We start from the raw sequence: 18,749 nt of genomic DNA on the forward strand, positions 1-18,749 counted from the left end.
GAAAGAGGATTATTGTCCTCTCAGAGACCAAATATTAAATACCAAGAAGAAATTTTACAATTCTTACAAACAGTCCAAAAAACAGATCAGGTAGCAATCATGCACTGTAAAGACCACCAAATTGGAAACACAAAGGAAATTGCTGAAAATAATTTAGCCGACCGAACGGCAAGAAAGGTAACAAAGGAACGAACATTGCAAATGACATTAATTCCCTCCAAAACAGTAACTCTTCCTAGGGAAGAACCAGAATACTCGGAAGAGGATGATAAGTTAGGTCAATTATTACATGCTAAGAAAAACCTAGCCGGATGGTGAGTAACACCTAAAGGACAGGTAGTAGTTCCACCCTTTCTGATGAAAGAAATAATTCAAACAAAGCATCAGGAATGTCACTGGGGAGCAGAAGCCTTAGTAACTTCTTTGCAAAAACAAGTGGTACCACTTAAAATGTTAGGGATGGCAAAAGTAGTAACTGCAAAATGTGAAGTATGTTTGAAAAATAATCCAGTAATCAGGAAAAAGGTTCAAATGAGTCGGATAAAATCTGGTACAGAACCTAGAGATTATTGGCAAGTAGATTTTTCAGAGCTACCTAGGCAAAATGGGTATCGATACATTCTGGTGGGGGTTGATACTTTTACAGGATGGCCAGAAGCTTTTCCCTGTCGCTCCACACAAGCAAAGGAAGTAGTAAAGTGGTTGTTACAAGAAATAATTCCAAGGTTTGGGGTTCCTATTGGAATTTCTTCTGACAGAGGTCCACACTTTGTTGCAGAAGTAGTCCAAAACGTTAGCAAGGTTCTGGGTATCACATGGGATTTGCATACCCCATGGAGGCCACAATCCAGTGAGAAAGTAAAAACAATGAATCAAACCTTAAAAAGACAAATAAGTAAAATTTGTCAAGAGACCAATTTAAAATGGCCTCAAGCACTTCCATTGGCATTATTGAGAATTAGAGTACAGCCAAAGAGTGGAACCTCAGTCAGTCCTTATGAATTATTGTATGGAAAACCTTATGAATCCCCAAAACCAAATCCAAACATGCATGTAAAAGGGAAACAAGATGTATATAACTATTTGCTTTCCCTAGGAAAAACTTTAGCTGTAATTTGGAGGACTGTGGTATGGAATAGACCATTATCCTTGGAAACTCCGGTCCATGACTTCCAACCAGGAGATTATGTCTACGTGAAAACGTAGGCTTCTGAACCCTTGCAAGAACGCTGGAAAGGACCCTTCCAGATACTGTTAACCACCTTCACGGCTATTAAGATTGCGAAATCGGATGCTTGGATACACTACACTCGAGTGAAGAAGACACCTACTCCATGGAAGATTATTAACCGTGATCCACAGACTTTAAAACTGACTTTGAAACATGTTTAATTTTTTATCAGTTTATAATTGTCCTCTTTATATTAGTTTGACAGATGATGTTGGTGGGAACCTAGCCTGATCTGATGATTCGGAACAAAAGACAACTAGAAACAGAACAATTGATTGGCATTCTTAAAAGATGTTTGAGGAAAATTTGATGTTAGAATTAATTAAGGGATTTACCAACTTGCAAAATGTTACCCAGATTACTGCTTGTTTACCAGTACCAAGAGCAGTAGGGAAATCTATCCCTTGGGGAATTCTAACTATGAATTTAACCATCCTGGAACATAAAACCAGAACCACTCATTGTAAACAACTGCCAGTGATGCAATGGTCCGAGCATATAATGGTCATCAGAAAACAATGGTAACTTCTAGGATAACTCTTCAAAATAGAATGGCTTTAGACCTACTTTTACTTAAAGAACATGGAGTGTGTGGATACCTCAAGGATAGATTGGACCATTGTTGTATTTATATTCCTAACGTCACTCAGGATGTAGAACATGATTTGAAGTTATTGAGCAAAATTGAAAAGGAAACTGAAACCACTCGAGAGAATATGTCAGAAAATTGGCTGAGAAAAATTTTTTTAACAGATTAGGATAGAATCTGAGCTCTTAGTTACAATCTATAATCAAAACTTTGTTTCTGTTACTAATTGTCTTTTTGATGATCATGCTGACATGTTTGTCTAAAGAAACAATTTACTAATAGAATTGCAGTCAATCGCATGATCATGAGAGAGGTTCCAACTATCCCACTAGAATGTACTCCACCACCACAATATGCTGAAACAAATATTGACCTTCAAAATAGTAGTAGAAAAATGTTATCTAGTTAATGTGAAAGTATTGAAATAATTTTCAACACTTTCAAAGGGGGGAAATGTTACTGATTGGTTATTGATTATGTTATTGATTTGTTATTGACTAGTCGGTAGCTTTGATTTGTTATTGATTTGGTAGTAGTTAGAATAAATCATGTTTAATAAGAATATAAAATGGTAAGAAGTAGTTTAGCAAAGGTATCTCTATTGTATTTGCACAACCAACAGCTGTTGTGAAACCTTTTGTATAACCCGGTACCAAAGCCGGAGGAATTGGCCAAAATCATTTAACAGGAACATTTAGAACTTAGTTAATAAGTAATAGGAACATATAGAACGAAGGTAACAAGCTTGAGATTTAAGATGATTTTGATATAGTGTTTGTCAGTAGGAGTATATTATAACAACCTAGAAGAATGGAGAAGATGTCAGAATTCTAAATTAATGGCAACTAATAAGAGTCGAATGAAGCAACTTGTAGTTATTTGCCAAGAAATAGTTAGTTACCTGCCAAAGACCAAACTGCGCAGAATCACCTGAAGGAGGTCAAGAAGCGGACAAGTGAAGAAGACTATGAAAGACCACCAGAGGACTCTAGAAGAGCCCCAGAGACCTTCAATGCGCATGCGGAAAGAACATTAACATATGCTAATGACTTCCCAGAAATCTAATGGATATGTATAACCTTTCTCGGAAATCTAATGAATATGAATGAATAAGTTCAATATAGGGTGTATGATTTTGGTATTTGGTGTGTGTGGTCTTTTGAGAGGACACGCCCACGCCCCCGGCCGTTAATAAAGAAGTGTCTGCTTATCTGCACTAAATTAGCGTTGAAAAGTTCATTATTACGAGATTTTTCGGCAACAGCCAAAGTAGAAGTTGTGGCAAAGACGCAGCAGCTGTGGCAGGAAGAAGGACGTGTATCGATGGGCCAGCATGTGCCTCGGTCACTGAGGTGCCTCCAGCTTTGCCAGCGGTCTCCAGCAAAGAGCGTTGGGAGGGGAATAGCCTTCATTCTTAACCACGGGTAGTCTGCTGCTCAAGGCAGGTAGGGATGAAGGAGGGAAAGAAGATGGCAAAAGAGGCAGGCAAACTTCTGCCGAGATCAAAGCTCAATCTCAGAGAGAGAGTCGAAAACCCAAGAGCCGGGGTGCCCTGCCTAGAGAGGCGATGCCTAATACAGTGTGAGTGAGCACAGCCTGAGAGAGAGAGCGACTGATGGTGCCGACCCCTGCATGTGGGTGTCCAGGCTGAAGCCTCAGGGTTAGGAGGAGACCTGCCCCATTCATCAGGAAGCACTTTAAAGTGAGGCCCTGGAGGGCAAGGGACTAGCATCACCTGGCAGGGTGGGACACTCCTCATCACTGCCCGGATCATCTGCCTGTGCTGACGTGTCATTTCCCCTGGAAATGTTTTGGCCTCTAATACTGTCACTTGAAAGGAGCCTGTGTGGCTGAATGGGCATGTCACAAAGAGGGAAATGAAAAGGCAGCGTTGCAGGGAACACAAGCAGTGTCCCCATTCTGTAATTGTGATGCTTTGCATGCAAGGTGAGCTTGTTGGTAAACACATTACATGCGCAAAGAGTGCCTCTGGGCCCCGAGCAGTCTGGACCAGTATAAAAGCCAGCCCAACAGCAGGCTTCCTCATCCACTTCTCTTGCCTTCTCCTCCTTGGTGAAGAAGGTGAGCTGCAACCGCCTTTGCCTCTTTCTTGTCTTTCTCCTTTTCCTCTTTGTCTTCCGGCCTCAGCTGAGTCTCTGCCTCAGCACAGCTTTTGCTGAGAGCCTTGCTACTCGATCTGCTCCTGGTGCCCCTGTTCTTCCTGTTCTCCAGTGGGGGGAGGTGGGAGAAGGCCTTGGGCTGTCATAGCAGGGAGGGGACCCTTGGGGACCGGGGCTCTTTAATCTCCCTTCCTCCCTGCTCCCCAGACTGTGCCGTTGCTCTTGCCGAGCAGGCTGTCGGGCTGCGCCTCACATGCTGCCTCTGCTTTCCCTGCCCTCTCTCCCAGGTGCACCTCCATCCCGCAGCCATGTCCTGCTACGATCTGTGCCGTCCCTGTGGGCCAACCCCGCTTGCCAACAGCTGCAACGAGCCCTGTGTCAGGCAGTGCCAAGACTCCCGTGTGGTTATTGAACCCTCTCCCGTGGTGGTGACCCTGCCCGGACCCATCCTCAGCTCCTTCCCCCAGAACACCGCTGTGGGATCCACCACCTCCGCTGCTGTTGGCAGCATCCTGAGTGCTGAGGGAGTGCCCATCAACTCTGGGGGCTTTAGCCTCTCTGGCCTTGGTGGCCGCTACTGTGGCAGAAGGTGCCTGCCCTGCTAAAGCCGGGCTGGACGTCCAGTGAGTGCATCGACCTGGAAGCCCAAAGCCGGGTGCCGGACTGAGGATGGAGCTGCTGGCCAGGGTTTCCAGATGGGTTGAGCACCCTCGTGCCCTCCCGCAAAGGAGGGAGGGAGGCAAGGTGCCAGCCTGTGCTGTCTGGAAAGACGGCCAGCTGTTGTCTTCTCCTTCGCCTGCTTTCTTCTCTGCATCACGAGTCCCTGTTGTCTCCTGCTGTCCTGTGCCACGGGTTCATCCTGAAGCAAGTTGAGAGGGGCCCTGCTCATCACCCTCTCCCCATGTGTGTGGGAGGAAGACGTGCGTCCCATTGCTGTGAAGGGGTGCCTGACCGTCAGCTGCCCTTGTAGCAGCCTGGACCGGGTCCCTTCCAGCACGCACAGCTTTGTTTCACTCTTTAGACTCATTAAAGTTTATGCTGCATCGTAGCTTGAGTCTCCTCATGTGCCTTCCCTCCCGGGATGGCCAGCCGAGCCGTCCAGGGGAAATGTTATACCGTGGAGGGCAAAAGGGTGGGTGGGTAAGGGCCAATGCTGGACCTCTCTCGTGCATGGAGGGGCTGAGTACCCTGAAGGGCTATGGTCATTGGAAGAGACACGGGGCAGTGGAGGGGTGTGTGGTATTGCCTGAGTATGGAAAAGGTGGCCAGGAGCTCCCCTAAGGGACATGGGATCAACAAGCGAGCTTGGATACTGGCTTCCAGTTGATGAGGCAAGCCATTGCCCTGCTGGAAGGCATTTCTGTGCAGGCTAACAGCCGCCTGCCCAAGGCTGCGATCGCATGTTACCAGTTGCAACGTGTCCTTGCCCTTGTGTCCTCCAAGCACTTCTTCCAAACCCTGGAACTGGAGGGAGTCCCAAGGGAGTTGAAGGGACAGGTGGCAGCAAGGGCAGCTCTGTATAAGGGAGATGTGAGCCCTCTGCTAGGTGTTGGCACAATGGGGATGCGTTGATCGTGGGTGAGTAAAATAGGTAGGGGAGGGGAATGGACACACAGGGATCATCCATCCTCCTTTGAAAGTGATGGGTAGGCCTGCTGACACGTCCTGGAGAGTCCGCAAAGTTCAAGAACGGAGCAGGGAAAGCATCTTTGCCCCCAGTGGAGCCGTCTTGTGGTCAGAAGCATTGGGTGTTGTGGAGTCCTTCCGTGTGTGTCACTTTGTCCTGAAGGGACGTGAGTCTGGAGCAGATGTGCTGCAAATCCTCCAGAAACCCCACTCAGCTGCTCTGCAGGCTGTGCCTGGAGAGGTCCCAAGCAGTGATCCTTTTGTCCCTCCAACTGGGCCTCAAGCTGTGGAGTGGTACCCCGCCAGCTCTGTTCTCAGTCCCTCCTTCCCATGGCCTTGTCCTCCACAGGCAATGCTTTGGTCCTGCTGCTCTTGTCGTGCTTCTGGAGAGTAGGAGGCACCTCTCCGACTGTCCTTGCCAAGACTCGTGGAGCCTGCTTGCTGCTGAGCAGGGTTGGGTGTCCTGTGGAAATCCTGCCACGTACTTGGTCATGCCTGGTGTGGCAGAAGTCTGGATGGCCATGTTACTGATTGGTTATTGATTATGTTATTGATTTGTTAGTGACTTGTCAGTAGCTTTGATTTGTTATTGATTTAGTAGTAGTTAGAATAAATCATGTTTAATAAGAATATAAAATGGTACGAAGTAGTTTATCAAAGGCATCTCTATGGTTTTTGCACAACCAACAGCTGTTGTGAAACCTTTTGTTGAACTCGGTACCAAGGCCGGAGGAATTGGCCAAAATCATTTAACAGGAACATTTAGAACTTAGTTAATAAATAATAGGAACATATAGAACGAAGGTAACAAGCTTGAGATTTAAGATGATTTTGATATAGTGTTTGTCATTAGGAGTATATTATAACAACCCAGAAGAATGGAGAAGATGTCAGAATTCTAAATTAATGGGAACTAATAAGTGTCGAATGAAGCAACTTGTAGTTATTTGCCAAGAAATAGTTAGTTACCTGCCAAAGACCAAACTGCGCAGAATCACCTGAAGGAGGTCAAGAAGCGGACAAGTGAAGAAGACTATGAAAGACCACCAGAGGACTCTAGAAGAGCCCCAGAGACCTTCAATGCGCATGCGGAAAGGACATTAATATATGCTAATGACTTCCCAGAAATCTAATGGATATGTATAACCTTTCTCAGAAATCTAATGAATATGAATGAATAAGTTCAATATAGGGTGTATGATTTTGGTATTCGGTGTGTGTGGTCTTTTGAGAGGACTCACCCACGCCCCCGGCCGTTAATAAAGAAGTGTCTGCTTATCTGCACTAAATTAGTGTTGATAAGTTCTTTATTCCGAGGTTTTTCGGCAACAGTTTTTGGCGACCCAGATGGGACCTCGCTGAGAGAGACCGGAGGAGTCGGGGACCTGATTGGTTCCAGCCGGCACCGAGGATTTCTCGGGGATACCCATTGATCCCCGATCCATAAGGCTCTTTGCGACGTCCCCTGGATTTTGGTAAGACACTTCTTTTCTTTGAAATATTAGGGATAGTGGGTTAGAGTCCCACCAGTGGGTTAGAGTCCCACCGTATCGTCTGCCTGTCAGACGCGGCGAAAGCTGCGCAGGGTTGGACTGAAGGATCCTGAAGGAAGTGGAAGCCTAGGCGTCTGCCCGTAAGACATAAGCGAAAGCTATTGCTGGTTTGGACAATTTGGGAGTGGGTTAGAGTCCCACAACTTTTGAGGATTCTGGGTTAGAGTCCCAGCTTCAAAAGCATTTTGGAGTGGGTTAGAGTCCCACAACTTTTGAGGATTCTGGGTTAGAGTCCCAGCTTCAAAAGCATTTTGGAAACTTTGGGTTTGAGTCCCAATTTTAAGGAATCTTTAAGAATATATGTGTATTTTTGTGGAAAGGTGTGAGTGTGAGTGCTGTAAGTGTGAGACGTGCACGAACCGAGTGTGGAGTTTGGAAGAATGAAGTGTCGGGTTTGAGTAATTATATATTGTATGGTACAGCTCTGACTGAGGCTGGAAGTTATAAAGTGTGAATACATTTTGTTGGTTAATAATTTGCCAGGGGATATTGGTTATGACTCTTGCCTGGGGAAGTCGGCTTTGTCCGTGCCCTAGTCGAGCAGGTGGACTCCATTACCTGGCAACAATTGTTATTTGTATTTATTTGATATCTGGTATTTGATGTATATATTTGGTATTTGAAACTTTGTATATGATACTTGGCATTTGATATTTGGTTTGGTATTAGACATTTGATAATTGATTATTGATTTTTGATATTTGATATATACCTAATAGATATTTGGTATTGGGTATAAACATAATGGCATTGGCCAAATTATTTAAGAGTAAGAGTATGGGAAATTTGTCCACTGATGGAAAAATCCCAAAAACTTCTCCATTAGGATGTTTATTAGCACATTGGGTGAACTGCATGATGATTTCAGATGATTGAATACTGTAATCATTGGTGACCTCTGTATACATTGAAGGATCAGGAAAGGTGGCACATGAATGGGACACTGAATTATAACACCATTCTGCAGTTAATGTTGTTTTGTAGAAGAGAAGGGAAATGGAGTGAAATATCATATGTGGGTTTATTCTGTTACTTAAGGCAGAGACGGGATTAGCAGAAGGAATGCAAGCTAACTAGTAGGCACAAACAATAGCTCCCCTGCAGCAGGGAGTTGGTAACGATGGGCTGGTGTATGTAAAAGTGCCCTTTCGATTACAGATTTGATGGCTTGGAAGCAGGCAGCTGGAGTATATAAAGAAGATCCTGAGAGAGTAGGCAGAGTGGTGGATACTATAATTAGAATGCAGAGTCCGGATTGGAGTGATTTACAGGTGATCTTAGATAATTTGTTAGATGATACAGAAAAGCAGATGGTACTAAAGACTGGCAAAGCACAGGCAGAAGTGGCTGTACTGAGTGGGACAACAGGTAGAATATTAGAGCAGAATTTTCCATCTGGGGATCCGCAGTGGGATCCAAATAATGTGGAACATAGAGAAAGGCTGAGTCGGTATCAGAAATGGATTTTATATAAAGTTAAACATACTATGCCTAAATCTCTGAATTGGTCTAAAATATATGAGGTGAGACAAGATAAGAATGAATCTCCCTCAGTGTTCCTGGAAAGACTGAAGGAAGCTGCCGGAAAATATACTGATTTAAGAGTGGATACAGAGGCGGCTCAGATACAGTTGGCTTTGATTTTGATGGGACAATCAGCACCAGACATAAGAAAGAAACTTCAGAAGGCTGGAGGGAGAGGATTCAAGGAGTTTGAATAAAATGCTGGAGGCAGCATGGAAAGTATATAATAACAGGGAAAAAAAGGAAAGGAAAATCAGAGAAAGTAGATTACTGGCCACAATGACAGGAACAGCAGACAAAGGACGAGGTAGAGGAAGAGGACGAGGTGTCAGTGGACGGGAAGAATTTAGGAATTTTAGCAATCGAAGTTTTAACACCCCCTTAGGAGTGAATCAGTGTGCTTTGTGTAGAGAGAAAGGCCATTGAAAAAGAGATTGTCCTAAAAATGAACAGTGTTCAGGAGGAAATATTTAGAAGAAGGTAGCCAGAATGATAGTTTTGGATGAATGAAGGGGACCGGAAGGGGACCCAGCTGAGCCTCTGGTTATAATTAAACTGGGAGAAAAAGAAGTTAAATTTTTAGTAGCTACAGGAGCGACATTTTCGGTATTAAACACTTATAAAGGACAAATTAGAACAAAACCAGCAAACATAATAGGAGCAACAGGGAAAAAAGAAAACAGACCATTCCTGCAACCTCTGAATTTGAAATTTAGAAATAAAATAATTACACATGAATTTTTGTATGTACCAGAATGTCTGATACCCTTGTTAGGAAGGGATTTGTTATCTAAATTAAATGCACAAATTGTTTTTGAGAAAAGAGAACTCTTTTGAAAATACCTGAGTCAAAAAAACCCCAAAAACAGGAGAAATCCTGATGATACAGGAAAAAGTGGAGGAGCAGGAAATTCCACCAGAGGTGGATTTTGCAGTGATTCCTATAGTATGGGAAACAGATACTCCTGGTAAATCAAAATTAGCAGCACCTGTAAAAATAGATTTAAAGAAAATACAGGTATAGTAAAGATTAAACAATACCCAATCAAACCAGAAGTAAGGCCCTCGGGTGAATACAGGTTAGTGCAAGATTTGAGAGCAGTGAATCAAATAGCCAAGGACATATATCCGGTAACAGCAAATCCTTATACGTTGTTAATAGCGTTAAAGGAGACTCATCAGTGGTTTACAGTGTTTGATTTGAAAGATGCTTTCTTTTGCATACCCTTGGAGAAAGAAAGCAGGAAGTTGTTTGCTTTTGAATGGAAAAATCCACAAACTGGGCGAAAGATGCAGTTGACATGGACCAGACTACCCCAAAGATTTAAAAATAGTCCGACAATTTTTGGAAACCAGCTGGCAAAAGAGCTTGAAATCTGGAAACAAGATAAACCAAGGCCTGAACATTTACTTCTACAATATGTGGATGACATAATGATTGCTACAGAAGAAAGATTCACCTGCATACAGGTAACCATTGACCTCTTGAATTTTTTTAGGACTAAATGGGTACAAGGTATCCAGAAAGAAAGCCCAAATAGCATGTCAGACTGTGATATATCTGGACTTTGAGATTTCAAAGGGGCAGCGACAATTGAGAAAAGATCGCAAAAAACCCATTTGTAGTATACCTGAGCCGAAAAATATCCATGAACTTAGAGCATTCCTGGGAATGACAGGGTGGTGTCGTCTTTGGATAATGAACTATGGTCTAATAGCTAAACTGTTGTATGAGGCCCAAAAGAACTCTTCCTTTGAGTGGGGTTCAAAACAGCGAAGGACCTTTACAGAGTTAAAACGTGCTTTGATGTCTGCCCCTGCTTTAGGCCTTCCTGATCTAACTAAAGATTTTCAGCTGTTTGTTCATGAAAGACAACGCTTGGCACTCGGTGTGTTAACCCAGAAGATGGGAAGCTGGAAACACCGGTCGGATACTTCTCCAAACAACTGGACACAGTGAGTAAAGGATGGCCAACATGCCTTCGCGCAGTGGCTGCAACGGTAATAATCATACAAGAAGCTCGGAAATTGACTTTGGGAAAAACGATAACAGTCTATGTCCCACACATGGTGAAAACTGTTCTAGAACAAAAGGGGGGACACTGGCTATTTCCGAGCAGAATGATGAAGTATCAGGTAATATTAACACAACAAGATGATGTAATTTTAAAAACAACTAACCTGGTAAATCCAGCGGTGTTTTTAAGTTCCATACAGGAAAAAGGACAATTGGAACATGATTGCTTAGCTGCTGTTGAGTATGTGTATTCCAATTGTGAAGATTTGAAGGATGTACCTTTGGAGAGACCGGACTGGGAATTGTATACAGATGGTAGCAGCTTTGTGGAGCAAGGAGTTTGATACGCTGGATATGCGGTAACAACAGATACCACAGTTATAGAAGCAGACACATTGGCGAGTACCACCTCAGCTCAGAAAGCAGAACTTATTGCCCTGATTCGAGCTTTACAACTAAGTGAAAAGAAGAAAATGATTATTTGGACAAACTCAAAGTATGCCTTTGGGGTAGTACATGTCCATGGAACACTGTGGAAAGAAAGAGGATTATTGTCCTCTCAGAGACCAAATATTAAATACCAAGAAGAAATTTTACAATTCTTACAAACAGTCCAAAAAACAGATCAGGTAGCAATCATGCACTGTAAAGACCACCAAATTGGAAACACAAAGGAAATTGCTGAAAATAATTTAGCCGACCGAACGGCAAGAAAGGTAACAAAGGAACGAACATTGCAAATGACATTAATTCCCTCCAAAACAGTAACTCTTCCTAGGGAAGAACCAGAATACTCGGAAGAGGATGATAAGTTAGGTCAATTATTACATGCTAAGAAAAACCTAGCCGGATGGTGAGTAACACCTAAAGGACAGGTAGTAGTTCCACCCTTTCTGATGAAAGAAATAATTCAAACAAAGCATCAGGAATGTCACTGGGGAGCAGAAGCCTTAGTAACTTCTTTGCAAAAACAAGTGGTACCACTTAAAATGTTAGGGATGGCAAAAGTAGTAACTGCAAAATGTGAAGTATGTTTGAAAAATAATCCAGTAATCAGGAAAAAGGTTCAAATGAGTCGGATAAAATCTGGTACAGAACCTAGAGATTATTGGCAAGTAGATTTTTCAGAGCTACCTAGGCAAAATGGGTATCGATACATTCTGGTGGGGGTTGATACTTTTACAGGATGGCCAGAAGCTTTTCCCTGTCGCTCCACACAAGCAAAGGAAGTAGTAAAGTGGTTGTTACAAGAAATAATTCCAAGGTTTGGGGTTCCTATTGGAATTTCTTCTGACAGAGGTCCACACTTTGTTGCAGAAGTAGTCCAAAACGTTAGCAAGGTTCTGGGTATCACATGGGATTTGCATACCCCATGGAGGCCACAATCCAGTGAGAAAGTAAAAAGAATGAATCAAACCTTAAAAAGACAAATAAGTAAAATTTGTCAAGAGACCAATTTAAAATGGCCTCAAGCACTTCCATTGGCATTATTGAGAATTAGAGTACAGCCAAAGAGTGGAACCTCAGTCAGTCCTTATGAATTATTGTATGGAAAACCTTATGAATCCCCAAAACCAAATCCAAACATGCATGTAAAAGGGAAACAAGATGTATATAACTATTTGCTTTCCCTAGGAAAAACTTTAGCTGTAATTTGGAGGACTGTGGTATGGAATAGACCATTATCCTTGGAAACTCCGGTCCATGACTTCCAACCAGGAGATTATGTCTACGTGAAAACGTAGGCTTCTGAACCCTTGCAAGAACGCTGGAAAGGACCCTTCCAGATACTGTTAACCACCTTCACGGCTATTAAGATTGCGAAATCGGATGCTTGGATACACTACACTCGAGTGAAGAAGACACCTACTCCATGGAAGATTATTAACCGTGATCCACAGACTTTAAAACTGACTTTGAAACATGTTTAATTTTTTATCAGTTTATAATTGTCCTCTTTATATTAGTTTGACAGATGATGTTGGTGGGAACCTAGCCTGATCTGATGATTCGGAACAAAAGACAACTAGAAACAGAACAATTGATTGGCATTCTTAAAAGATGTTTGAGGAAAATTTGATGTTAGAATTAATTAAGGGATTTACCAACTTGCAAAATGTTACCCAGATTACTGCTTGTTTACCAATACCAAGAGCAGTAGGGAAATCTATCCCTTGGGGAATTCTAACTATGAATTTAACCATCCTGGAACATAAAACCAGAACCACTCATTGTAAACAACTGCCAGTGATGCAATGGTCCGAGCATATAATGGTCATCAGAAAACAATGGTAACTTCTAGGATAACTCTTCAAAATAGAATGGCTTTAGACCTACTTTTACTTAAAGAACATGGAGTGTGTGGATACCTCAAGGATAGATTGGACCATTGTTGTATTTGTATTCCTAACGTCACTCAGGATGTAGAACATGATTTGAAGTTATTGAGCAAAATTGAAAAGGAAACTGAAACCACTCGAGAGAATATGTCAGAAAATTGGCTGAGAAAAATTTTTTTAACAGATTAGAATAGAATCTGAGCTCTTAGTTACAATCTATAATCAAAACTTTGTTTCTGTTACTAATTGTCTTTTTGATGATCATGCTGACATGTTTGTCTAAAGAAACAATTTACTAATAGAATTGCAGTCAATCGCATGATCATGAGAGAGGTTCCAACTATCCCACTAGAATGTACTCCACCACCACAATATGCTGAAACAAATATTGACCTTCAAAATAGTAGTAGAAAAATGTTATCTAGTTAATGTGAAAGTATTGAAATAATTTTCAACACTTTCAAAGGGGGGAAATGTTACTGATTGGTTATTGATTATGTTATTGATTTGTTATTGACTAGTCGGTAGCTTTGATTTGTTATTGATTTGGTAGTAGTTAGAATAAATCATGTTTAATAAGAATATAAAATGGTAAGAAGTAGTTTAGCAAAGGTATCTCTATTGTATTTGCACAACCAACAGCTGTTGTGAAACCTTTTGTATAACCCGGTACCAAGGCCGGAGGAATTGGCCAAAATCATTTAACAGGAACATTTAGAACTTAGTTAATAAGTAATAGGAACATATAGAACTAAGGTAACAAGCTTGAGATTTAAGATGATTTTGATATAGTGTTTGTCAGTAGGAGTATATTATAACAACCTAGAAGAATGGAGAAGATGTCAGAATTCTAAATTAATGGCAACTAATAAGAGTCGAATGAAGCAACTTGTAGTTATTTGCCAAGAAATAGTTAGTTACCTGCCAAAGACCAAACTGCGCAGAATCACCTGAAGGAGGTCAAGAAGCGGACAAGTGAAGAAGACTATGAAAGACCACCAGAGGACTCTAGAAGAGCCCCAGAGACCTTCAATGCGCATGCGGAAAGAACATTAACATATGCTAATGACTTCCCAGAAATCTAATGGATATGTATAACCTTTCTCGGAAATCTAATGAATATGAATGAATAAGTTCAATATAGGGTGTATGATTTTGGTATTTGGTGTGTGTGGTCTTTTGAGAGGACACGCCCACGCCCCCGGCCGTTAATAAAGAAGTGTCTGCTTATCTGCACTAAATTAGCGTTGATAAGTTCATTATTACGAGATTTTTCGGCAACAGCCAAAGTAGAAGTTGTGGCAAAGACGCAGCAGCTGTGGCAGGAAGAAGGACGTGTATCGATGGGCCAGCATGTGCCTCGGTCACTGAGGTGCCTCCAGCTTTGCCAGCGGTCTCCAGCAAAGAGCGTTGGGAGGGGAATAGCCTTCATTCTTAACCACGGGTAGTCTGCTGCTCAAGGCAGGTAGGGATGAAGGAGGGAAAGAAGATGGCAAAAGAGGCAGGCAAACTTCTGCCGAGATCAAAGCTCAATCTCAGAGAGAGAGTCGAAAACCCAAGAGCCGGGGTGCCCTGCCTAGAGAGGCGATGCCTAATACAGTGTGAGTGAGCACAGCCTGAGAGAGAGAGCGACTGATGGTGCCGACCCCTGCATGTGGGTGTCCAGGCTGAAGCCTCAGGGTTAGGAGGAGACCTGCCCCATTCATCAGGAAGCACTTTAAAGTGAGGCCCTGGAGGGCAAGGGACTAGCATCACCTGGCAGGGTGGGACACTCCTCATCACTGCCCGGATCATCTGCCTGTGCTGACGTGTCATTTCCCCTGGAAATGTTTTGGCCTCTAATACTGTCACTTGAAAGGAGCCTGTGTGGCTGAATGGGCATGTCACAAAGAGGGAAATGAAAAGGCAGCGTTGCAGGGAACACAAGCAGTGTCCCCATTCTGTAATTGTGATGCTTTGCATGCAAGGTGAGCTTGTTGGTAAACACATTACATGCGCAAAGAGTGCCTCTGGGCCCCGAGCAGTCTGGACCAGTATAAAAGCCAGCCCAACAGCAGGCTTCCTCATCCACTTCTCTTGCCTTCTCCTCCTTGGTGAAGAAGGTGAGCTGCAACCGCCTTTGCCTCTTTCTTGTCTTTCTCCTTTTCCTCTTTGTCTTCCGGCCTCAGCTGAGTCTCTGCCTCAGCACAGCTTTTGCTGAGAGCCTTGCTACTCGATCTGCTCCTGGTGCCCCTGTTCTTCCTGTTCTCCAGTGGGGGGAGGTGGGAGAAGGCCTTGGGCTGTCTTTGCAGGGAGGGGACCCTTGGGGACCGGGGCTCTTTAATCTCCCTTCCTCCCTGCTCCCCAGACTGTGCCGTTGCTCTTGCCGAGCAGGCTGTCGGGCTGCGCCTCACATGCTGCCTCTGCTTTCCCTGCCCTCTCTCCCAGGTGCACCTCCATCCCACAGCCATGTCCTGCTACGATCTGTGCCGTCCCTGTGGGCCAACCCCGCTTGCCAACAGCTGCAACGAGCCCTGTGTCAGGCAGTGCCAAGACTCCCGTGTGGTTATTGAACCCTCTCCCGTGGTGGTGACCCTGCCCGGACCCATCCTCAGCTCCTTCCCCCAGAACACCGCTGTGGGATCCACCACCTCCGCTGCTGTTGGCAGCATCCTGAGTGCTGAGGGAGTGCCCATCAACTCTGGGGGCTTTAGCCTCTCTGGCCTTGGTGGCCGCTACTGTGGCAGAAGGTGCCTGCCCTGCTAAAGCCGGGCTGGACGTCCAGTGAGTGCATCGACCTGGAAGCCCAAAGCCGGGTGCCGGACTGAGGATGGAGCTGCTGGCCAGGGTTTCCAGATGGGTTGAGCACCCTCGTGCCCTCCCGCAAAGGAGGGAGGGAGGCAAGGTGCCAGCCTGTGCTGTCTGGAAAGACGGCCAGCTGTTGTCTTCTCCTTCGCCTGCTTTCTTCTCTGCATCACGAGTCCCTGTTGTCTCCTGCTGTCCTGTGCCACGGGTTCATCCTGAAGCAAGTTGAGAGGGGCCCTGCTCATCACCCTCTCCCCATGTGTGTGGGAGGAAGACGTGCGTCCCATTGCTGTGAAGGGGTGCCTGACCGTCAGCTGCCCTTGTAGCAGCCTGGACCGGGTCCCTTCCAGCATGCACAGCTTTGTTTCACTCTTTAGACTCATTAAAGTTTATGCTGCATCGTAGCTTGAGTCTCCTCATGTGCCTTCCCTCCCGGGATGGCCAGCCGAGCCGTCCAGGGGAAATGTTATACCGTGGTGGGAAAATGGGTGGGTGGGTAAGGGCCAATGCTGGACCTCTCTCGTGCATGGAGGGGCTGAGTACCCTGAAGGGCTATGGTCATTGGAAGAGACACGGGGCAGTGGAGGGGTGTGTGGTATTGCCTGAGTATGGAAAAGGTGGCCAGGAGCTCCCCTAAGGGACATGGGATCAACAAGCGAGCTTGGATACTGGCTTCCAGTTGATGAGGCAAGCCATTGCCCTGCTGGAAGGCATTTCTGTGCAGGCTAACAGCCGCCTGCCCAAGGCTGCGATCGCATGTTACCAGTTGCAACGTGTCCTTGCCCTTGTGTCCTCCAAGCACTTCTTCCAAACCCTGGAACTGGAGGGAGTCCCAAGGGAGTTGAAGGGACAGGTGGCAGCAAGGGCAGCTCTGTATAAGGGAGATGTGAGCCCTCTGCTAGGTGTTGGCACAATGGGGATGCGTTGATCGTGGGTGAGTAAAATAGGTAGGGGAGGGGAATGGACACACAGGGATCATCCATCCTCCTTTGAAAGTGATGGGTAGGCCTGCTGACACGTCCTGGAGAGTCCGCAAAGTTCAAGAACGGAGCAGGAAAAGCATCTTTGCCCCCAGTGGAGCCGTCTTGTGGTCAGAAGCATTGGGTGTTGTGGAGTCCTTCCGTGTGTGTCACTTTGTCCTGAAGGGACGTGAGTCTGGAGCAGATGTGCTGCAAATCCTCCAGAAACCCCACTCAGCTGCTCTGCAGGCTGTGCCTGGAGAGGTCCCAAGCAGTGATCCTTTTGTCCCTCCAACTGGGCCTCAAGCTGTGGAGTGGTACCCCGCCAGCTCTGTTCTCAGTCCCTCCTTCCCATGGCCTTGTCCTCCACAGGCAATGCTTTGGTCCTGCTGCTCTTGTCGTGCTTCTGGAGAGTAGGAGGCACCTCTCCGACTGTCCTTGCCAAGACTCGTGGAGCCTGCTTGCTGCTGAGCAGGGTTGGGTGTCCTGTGGAAATCCTGCCACGTACTTGGTCATGCCTGGTGTGGCAGAAGTCTGGATGGCCATGTTACTGATTGGTTATTGATTATGTTATTGATTTGTTAGTGACTTGTCAGTAGCTTTGATTTGTTATTGATTTAGTAGTAGTTAGAATAAATCATGTTTAATAAGAATATAAAATGGTACGAAGTAGTTTATCAAAGGCATCTCTATGGTTTTTGCACAACCAACAGCTGTTGTGAAACCTTTTGTTGAACTCGGTACCAAGGCCGGAGGAATTGGCCAAAATCATTTAACAGGAACATTTAGAACTTAGTTAATAAATAATAGGAACATATAGAACGAAGGTAACAAGCTTGAGATTTAAGATGATTTTGATATAGTGTTTGTCATTAGGAGTATATTATAACAACCCAGAAGAATGGAGAAGATGTCAGAATTCTAAATTAATGGCAACTAATAAGAGTCGAATGAAGCAACTTGTAGTTATTTGCCAAGAAATAGTTAGTTACCTGCCAAAGACCAAACTGCGCAGAATCACCTGAAGGAGGTCAAGAAGCGGACAAGTGAAGAAGACTATGAAAGACCACCAGAGGACTCTAGAAGAGCCCCAGAGACCTTCAATGCGCATGCGGAAAGGACATTAATATATGCTAATGACTTCCCAGAAATCTAATGGATATGTATAACCTTTCTCGGAAATCTAATGAATATGAATGAATAAGTTCAATATAGGGTGTATGATTTTGGTATTCGGTGTGTGTGGTCTTTTGAGAGGACTCACCCACGCCCCCGGCCGTTAATAAAGAAGTGTCTGCTTATCTGCACTAAATTAGTGTTGATAAGTTCTTTATTCCGAGGTTTTTCGGCAACAGTTTTTGGCGACCCAGATGGGACCTCGCTGAGAGAGACCGGAGGAGTCGGGGACCTGATTGGTTCCAGCCGGCACCGAGGATTTCTCGGGGATACCCATTGATCCCCGATCCATAAGGCTCTTTGCGACGTCCCCTGGATTTTGGTAAGACACTTCTTTTCTTTGAAATATTAGGGATAGTGGGTTAGAGTCCCACTAAAGTGGGTTAGAGTCCCACCGTATCATCTGCCTGTCAGACGCGGCGAAAGCTGCGCAGGGTTGGACTGAAGGATCCTGAAGGAAGTGGAAGCCTAGGCGTCTGCCCGTAAGACATAAGCGAAAGCTATTGCTGGTTTGGACAATTTGGGAGTGGGTTAGAGTCCCACAACTTTTGAGGATTCTGGGTTAGAGTCCCAGCTTCAAAAGCATTTTGGAGTGGGTTAGAGTCCCACAACTTTTGAGGATTCTGGGTTAGAGTCCCAGCTTCAAAAGCATTTTGGAAACTTTGGGTTTGAGTCCCAATTTTAAGGAATCTTTAAGAATATATGTGTATTTTTGTGGAAAGGTGTGAGTGTGAGTGCTGTAAGTGTGAGACGTGCACGAACCGAGTGTGGAGTTTGGAAGAATGAAGTGTCGGGTTTGAGTAATTATATATTGTATGGTACAGCTCTGAC

General features: G+C 44.5%; 2 protein-coding genes across 2 annotated transcripts; both read left to right on the top strand.

Moving 5' to 3' along the window:
• Window positions 1–4,248: 4,248 nt before the first annotated feature.
• Window positions 4,249–4,545, top strand: LOC126040437 (feather beta keratin). Its single transcript, XM_049804850.1, has one exon. It carries the CDS (start codon window positions 4,249–4,251, stop codon window positions 4,543–4,545), a length of 297 nt encoding a protein of 98 aa, XP_049660807.1.
• Window positions 4,546–15,447: 10,902 nt separating this feature from the next.
• LOC126040438 (feather beta keratin) lies at window positions 15,448–15,744 on the top strand. Its single transcript, XM_049804851.1, has one exon. It carries the CDS (start codon window positions 15,448–15,450, stop codon window positions 15,742–15,744), a length of 297 nt encoding a protein of 98 aa, XP_049660808.1.
• The last annotated feature ends 3,005 nt before the right edge of the window (window positions 15,745–18,749 follow it).

The sequence above is a fragment of the Accipiter gentilis genome, chromosome 7, assembly GCF_929443795.1.
Source record: "Accipiter gentilis chromosome 7, bAccGen1.1, whole genome shotgun sequence".
NCBI lineage: Eukaryota > Metazoa > Chordata > Aves > Accipitriformes > Accipitridae > Astur > Astur gentilis.